This window comes from Olea europaea, chromosome 20, assembly GCF_002742605.1.
Source record: "Olea europaea var. sylvestris chromosome 20, O_europaea_v1, whole genome shotgun sequence".
Taxonomy (NCBI): Eukaryota; Viridiplantae; Streptophyta; class Magnoliopsida; order Lamiales; family Oleaceae; genus Olea; species Olea europaea.
Window position 1 is genome coordinate 8,883,123 of NC_036256.1, and position 7,808 is coordinate 8,890,930.

General features: G+C 31.6%; 1 protein-coding gene across 1 annotated transcript; it reads right to left on the bottom strand.

The window, feature by feature from the left end:
* Positions 1-757: 757 nt before the first annotated feature.
* Positions 758-2,586, bottom strand: LOC111369548 (homeobox-leucine zipper protein ATHB-6-like). The gene is made up of 3 exons (XM_022991118.1): positions 2,076-2,586; positions 1,588-1,952; positions 758-1,502 (listed from the first exon to the last, which is right to left on the bottom strand). Exons 1-3 carry the CDS (start codon positions 2,137-2,139, stop codon positions 1,029-1,031), a joined length of 903 nt encoding a protein of 300 aa, XP_022846886.1. The 5' UTR covers positions 2,140-2,586; the 3' UTR covers positions 758-1,028.
* Positions 2,587-7,808: the final 5,222 nt, after the last annotated feature.

A 7,808-nucleotide genomic window follows, 5' to 3' on the forward strand; every position in this document is an offset into this window, starting at 1 on the left:
AAAATTGATGAAGTATGTAGATAAAAGTTGTGAATCTCATAAAATGTATGATAGAAATGAATTTGGAGGAAAAGTAAATTTTAAAGAATGAAGGTCAAACAAATGTCTTAGAAATTAATCTTTCGTAGAAATTACACGTTAAGAGAAAGGCAAAACTAGGTAGAGATGAATACTATATGATAGCGGCAGGAAATTCTTTGGCGTTGAATCAGGACAATCTACAAGATGATTTTTTTTTTGGAAAAAATAAAGGAGAATAGATCTTCCATTTTTCTACCACATATCCTATTGGTATTTGACAATTTTATTTTAAATAAATAACCTGAAAACAGTCAAATGGAGAATACATTGTCCCAACAAATATTAGATGTAATTTTACTAATAAATGGGGTTTCACTTGTATTCCATAAAAAAAAAAAATTTAAGTCATTTTTAATTGAAGTTGCATCGGTTGATCGGAATACTGAGATGGATATGTCGTCTACTTTTATCTCTTCAAGTGAGAGTTAAAATTAATTCTCATTTACCTACCTGTGTTCATGTGGGGGAGGATGAAAATGTGTGTGCTCAGTTCACGACTTGAGACATGGTCAACTCCTGTAGTGTAGTGTGACAGGCGTTGTGTAGCGATTCTGGCTTCTTGCAAACCAATTGCAATCTACCATTCACATGTAATAAGATCTATTCAAACATATTGTTTTAAATTTATTTAAAATAAGAATTTTACTCCCATCCCTTGGTCTTGCATTAAGAAGTCTGAACCCTAATGCATGTACATATATATTGCCATCTTTATTACTGCTTCAAACAAGTTCCACTATTACAAGAATTTTCCTAATGTGGATACTAACTGAAGCTTATCGCTAAAAAGCATACACTAATGCCAACTGATACTTCACTTTACCACCTAATCACCCCACCCCATCTCCCCTTAGTCATCTTCTTGACTGTACAAAATTTTCTTGGAGTGATTTGGCTTCAAATTTTCATCATTTTCTAGCAGTTTTTGGTAAAGATTTTTTTCCCCCTCAATTCCACTCATCAGAAGAGTACCAATAGATGGTTGGAGCTTGATCATCAGAAAAGAAAGTACTGCATGATTCCTCACTGGAGAAAAAGGTATGCTCCTCAATTTTCACACATTGTGGCATATAAGCTTTGTGGGCATCTCCAAGAATACTTGCTTTTGTGTCTGAGAACTGGAAACTGCAATTCATATTGTCAACAATATCCAAGAATTCGTCGTGTGGGCTCTGATGAAGAATCACTTTCTCGGTCGACGATGAAATAGCTGCAGTCGGGCTATTGTTGATTTCTTCACTCAAGATTGCACTTGAATAATCAGTGCTATCAGATGATCTGTTTTCTTTAAAGCTGTCAAAGTTTGCACCAGAATCTGATTTAGCATTGCCTTTTTCATCAGTTTGTGACTTTACTGCCTCTTTCTTGACAGAAATCTTGCTTTCAGCACCCTCGTCTAGCTTTGATTTCAGGTCCAGGATCTGAAAAAAAAAACATGCAGAAAAATTCAAAGATTTTATCTTTGTTTTCATGATCAAACAGAAATTAAGACGAGTTTTTTAGTACTTCTCTAAGTAGAGCTTCATTGTCACATTGAAGAGTTTCATAGTTGAGTTTAAGGGCATCATAATTGGCTTTGAGAAGGCCATAATCTATCTCTAATTGCTTAGTCTTCCACCGCGCACGGCGGTTTTGGAACCAAACCGCCACCTGCCGTGGTTGCAGCCCAAGTTCTTGCGCTAACTTCACTTTTCTATCAGGTTCCAGCTTATTTTCGACTTCAAAATTCTTCTCTAATGCCTTAACTTGATCCACGTTTAATCTCCTCTTCTTTTGGCCTAATTCTTCAACACCACCTTCTTCATCTAACCCTTCAAACATGCTTTGGAACTCCCTCGAGTAAACATGATTGTTCACTTGCTCATGTTCATCTACACAAAACAAAACAACTTATAATTAGAAATTAAGTGAAAATAAGATTAAGTACAAACTACAGAGGGACAGGAAAACATTTTTGGAATAACATGATCATTTACAAATGAAATTATTTTCACCTGTTGTGTTTGGACAGATGGACATTATAGCACCTAATGAATCACTACTGCCAAGTCTCTTCATTCTTGATGAGTGATGACTGAGCAAAATTGTACTCGAATTTGTATTAGAATCTATTAGATCAGAATAAGCAAGATCTGTTTCTTAGAGTCCCTTCATTTTCAAGAAAAGGTGGAACCCAAATTCATAGCCAGAGAATCCCAAGAGGCAAAGCATACATTTGTATACATGTAAATTCACTATGCAGCTTTTTCTCTTTCTTGGGTTCTCCATTTCCCCCCTTTTTTATCACTTTCTTTTCCTCTGAATTCATCAAAAAGAAAAAGCAAACAAACCCCAAAACCCAAAAAAATGAGTAATCAACAGCTGCACTCTTTCTTTACATGATTATTACTTCAATCAATTCAAGAACCATATATTGAACAACAATGGGGGATAGGGTTGGGGTGGCGCGAGGTGGGTTGGCAGCGAGGAGGAATGGGGAGAGATCAGAAGACCAATTCTGTACCCAGCTGGCGTCCTAAAATTTCTGTCTTTAAATAAAACAAAATGGGGTCCCATATAGGGTTAGAATCTGACTAGGGTTAGGTATATTTTTTGCAATAAGGGTTTGGGTATAAATGAAAATGAAATGAAACTCAAATTCAAATTTGTGTCTACCGGCTATTGCTGGTTTTTTTGACCGTTTGGGGGAGATATTTGTTTTTGGCGGTGGTAATGTGATAAGAGGTTTTGATTAGCTGTGATAAGTGGAGATTTTGGGAAGTCTGGTGCGGCTCGTCTAGCCACTTGTGGCTCGGCTTGAGTCGAGCTGGTTTTAGATTTTGGTAGTGTCACTTATAGCCTCTTTGATGCAGATATTTTAAGAATAAATTTTATGAAAATTGATTTTTTTTAGAAAATAATTAATTAAAAAGTGAAGAATATTATGGGTTGATGTATAAAATTATTTTATTTAAAAATGAGTTTAAAGAAAATAAAGTTTAAAGAATTTGTACAAACATGGTTTGAATTGTTTGGTGATTTTACAAAATGTAACACACATGGGGATATTGAAATATCCTTATTTTTCGTTTTGTCTCGCCTCATCCTATTCCATCTAAAATTCAAACCCAATTGTGCTTGGTGTACAACAATAATTGCTGATCTACGAAATAATGTGTACAAAGAAGAAAGAACAATGGTCGAAATTGTAGTTACAGTGTATAAATGCACTAAAAAGGATAATACTAAAGTAACAAGCTGATCTACGAAATAAAAAGATGAATAAACGAGATGCCGATTAACTTCAAACCTATGGTTGTGGCCAAGATCTTGGCCTAAGGAAGGTATTATTTTACTAGAAAACTATCTCGTAAGTAAATATGTCAATTTTATTTGGGCTCTTTCTTTTCTTTATTTCCAAAGTTTAATGGTGTCCATGACAAATGCTTCACCTAACCCTAGTGGTCAATACATGAATTGTGGTCCTTCCAACTTTGATACAAAATATATTTGACCATTAGATCTTTGTACAAATTAAAGATTGCCAATAGTAATAATTTTTTCAATAATTCAATTACTATCATATCATGTAAACAAAGAACAATTTTATCACTGATATCTGATAAACAAGACGAAGATTCTAATGTGTACAAAGAACAATGGACGAAATTGTAGTTACAGTATATAAAGGCACTAAAAAGGATAATACTAAGGTAACAAGCTGGTCTACGAAATAAAAAGATGAATAAACGAGACGTCGATTAACTTCAAACCTACGGTTGTGGCCAAGATCTTGGCCTAAAGAAGGTATTATTTTACTAGAAAACTATCTCATAAGTAAATATGTCGACTATATTTGGGTTCTTTCTTTTCTTTATTTCTAAAGTTTAATGGTGTCCAGGACAAATGCTTCACCTAACCCTAATGGTCAATACAGGAATTGTGGTCCTTCCGACTTTGATACCAAATATATTTGACCATTAGACCTTTGTACAAATTAAAGATTGCTAAAAATAATAATTTTTTCAATAATTCAATTACTATCATATCCCAAGCAGGGCTGTCAATGGATCAAATTTTGATCTGAATCCAATAAAATTAATGGGAAATTGATTTAGGTTTTCAATCCAATAATCCAATCAAGATCCAAATTCGATAATTCGTCAACTAAATTAGGTAAATATGGATATAGACCAATCTAATCTGATTTATTATAATAATATAATATATTTTATATGCTATTGCATAATTTATTACGCAATTTTTTCCATTTTGAAACTTGTATTATATTTTTCACATTATTTTTATATAATAAATAATATTATATAATAGTATAATATTGTTAATTGAAATATTGAAGAGATTTAATTTTTTATTAATTAAAATAAGATAAAAATAATAATTAATTTATTTTATAAATTAAATAACCAAATGAGTCAATAGTTGGAGTTACTTTCATTATTCGAAAGTTCATATTTACCACATCATATGCTCACTAGAATACAATAAAATTTACAATTTATAAATAGATGGGGCAAGAATTGGGTGAAAAGTTATATGGACATTTTAATTCTAGGGCTTAGAAGTTGAATAATATAAAAATTTTATCTTTCTAATTTTTCCAATTTTCGATCAACTTATCAGATTGGCTATCCAATAACATAACAAATCGAATATTGATTTAACAATCAAATATTCGTTGGATTATCATATTGGATCAAATCAAATAAGTATTCTTAATGGATTGAATCGGATTTGGGTAGATCCAATTTATATTCAATCCATTTACAGCTCTAATCCCAAGTAATACGAATACTTTATAACTACATTAGATATTATATGAGCCAAGGAGATGAACAAAATCAAATGATATTTTGTGATATTCATACGAAAGCTCATATCCATTTTCCACTTAAAACCCAACAAAATGATTTGTTTATATGCTTAATAAAAGAACATTGTCGATTATACTATTAAGATTAAAAACTGGAAAACTTTGTTTCCATTTTCTCGATTGAGATGGACGAAATCTTAGACAATGAACTTAAGAGTATTTTAGTGCTTACTATTAAATAGTAAAATTGATAAGATTTTAACTTATGTGCTATATCTTTTAAGAAAAATGGCAGGAAAGGATCTTCTCTTCTTGGTGCATGCATGGTTGATCCAGTATGGGACATTATATTTGTTTCTGACCTGCAGCAAGTATTGACCTACATAACTTTTTTCAATTAATCTACTTGTACAAAGTAGGTTAACAAAGTTTGTTGACAAAATCAATGTTGGCAAGATCTAGGCTGTTAATCTGTTTTGAATTCAAAAACTGTTTTTGAAATGAATGATAAAGATATTGCCAACTCATACTTTGTCAACCAACTTTGTCATCCTCCTTTGTATGTGTAGCATCACTCAACTTTTTTGGACAGTTTCTTCTACTATTTTATGATTACATATGAAGAACAATTGAGCACATGAACCTTTTAAAGTTGCTAGTAATGAATGATAAGTAGATAGATACCCATAAATAATGATAGGTTGCCACATTAAAGGTAGCTTCATATCATGTCACCGCGAAAATATTTATTTGAACGTTAATATTAGATTGAAAGGGTATAATTATCTCAAGAGATTTCTTTCATTGAAAAACAAAATAAACAGTGACTTCAAATTTCATAAGTGAAACTTAAAAGCTTTGTTTCAATCCATATCCAACATCAAGTGGCTATTAACATCAGATAAATATCTTCCATTAGAAGGGACATGGGTGCCACCGTTTTATAAGTTTCGAAACAGGGGCGGAGCCAGAAAATGAATGTTAGGATGGGTTGAAACATAAACTTTTTTTAATGAACTTACTTCACAAGAAATCGAGTTTCGAAAGCTATTTTCATAACATTTACGATAAAAAGTATACGACACTCAATGAAATAAAAAAAAAAAAAAATAGATATCTCACATTAAGATATTCCACTAAATTTTTGTATTTTTTTATCAAATAGAAAATCAACACTTACTTTAAAAAATATAAACTAACCAAATTATAATAGAAATAAGCAAAAATACATATCAACCAACAAAAATTTAAGAAATTATTCAATGAGTATTCTTCTAGTAATTTTAACAATCAGTCTTTCCAAACAACTGAAAGTTTTCACAAATATTCTTTTGATTGTCAATATCAAATCTATAGTAAATTATTTATTTTGATCATAATATCTATTTTATGGTCAAAATAAGTTTTTTTTTTATAAATATGTATTAGTAACAAATAAAAACATACGTAGTAATAAAAAAATTAATTACTTTTAAATTTAGAAAAATATGTAGTGTCTCTATCTATTAAAATAAGTAATTTACTTTTAGATCTAATCAATACAAATTATCTATAATAAAATTTACTTAATAATTATAAGTAAATTTTAGTCAAACATGCATTAAATAGAATATCTAATTTGACAATAAAATATTTACATTTCATGAATGCCATGAAAAGAGTAATTAATAATTGTAGTGCCTTTAATACAATTTGAATAATTGAGCATTGGAGTTGGATTGAAATTTAAACTATAGTTGGACTAATATTAATATTTTGGGCCAAAAGTCTACAATTCTTCTTAAAGCTGGGCTAATATTAATATTTGGGCTAATATTATTTATATGGGTTGGGGAGCTAATATTGTTTATATGGGGTGGGAAGCATTGCTGGGCTCTCTATCTCCGTCTCTGTTTGGAAATAGGAGTATTAGTATTCTAAAAGGATTAAAGCATTACTAAGTTTGGAACAATAGTCACACTCGTGCCACATAGGAAGTGAATATGCTAGGTACATGACTTTCTCCCCATCCAATCCACTAATGTGCTCATAGCGGGACATGAGCTTGGCATCACGCAATACACTTATTGCATTCTCTTTCGCGTAGATGAGTAAGAAGAATTTCCACAATTGCAGCACCACTACATGATGGACGGGCATCCACACTCTACTCATAGTATTTATGCACGCACTATCTTCAACATCAACCTTCACCCTATGCCCTACAGACATTAGTTCATCGAAAATACCAACACCAGATGTCTATCTATCATTGTTGTTTACTTGCAATGTTCATCATGTTCCATGAAACAAATAGATAAGCATATACATCCAATCACACAACAGTTGCCTTTATCATCCATTGTCAACAAAGCTTTGTTCATTAGTTTCACTCACTTGTTGGCCCCTTAGACGGCGTTATTTCAAGCCTATTAGAACAATGAGTTAAACAAATGGAATGATCAGGATATGGGTGCCACACTTATAAAGGTTGAGGACCCCTAGTTGAAATTTCAAATGTTTTTGCATACATGTTTTAGGGAATTTTTATTAACATGTAATTGATTTTCTAAATATGCAATTTTTTCTTATACTATATTATGTGATTTAGTACTTCACACCACTTTTATATAACTCGGGGACATATTTTCAGTAGGTATAATTGAGCTCTTTCGAAAGGACAAATCAAAATGATATCTCACACAATTCATTTAAAGGAATAATGTTTCCAACTAATAACTATTGGAACAAGTTTGTCTTCTCCATTAGTTCTTGACATTTTTAAACTCTATATTTCAAGTTTGTTAAATTTTCTATCGTTCGATATTTAAAAAGTCAAATTTTTAGAGCATTAGAGGGCGTGAAATAAGAAGCCTGGTGGGATGGGAATGGAGTCGATAGAGAAGTAGGCTCTAGCATGTGGAGAGAGTGGGGT

Excerpts from the sequence above, each read along its gene's own strand:
- LOC111369548 (XM_022991118.1), bottom strand. The coding sequence starts at position 2,139 with ATGAAGAGACTTGGCAGTAGTGATTCATTAGGTGCTATAATGTCCATC. Across the intron at positions 1,953-2,075 it reads CATCTGTCCAAACACAACAG|ATGAACATGAGCAAGTGAAC; the intron begins GTGAAAATAATT and ends TGTTTTGTGTAG. Across the intron at positions 1,503-1,587 it reads ATGAAGCTCTACTTAGAGAA|ATCCTGGACCTGAAATCAAA; the intron begins GTACTAAAAAAC and ends TTTTTTTTTCAG.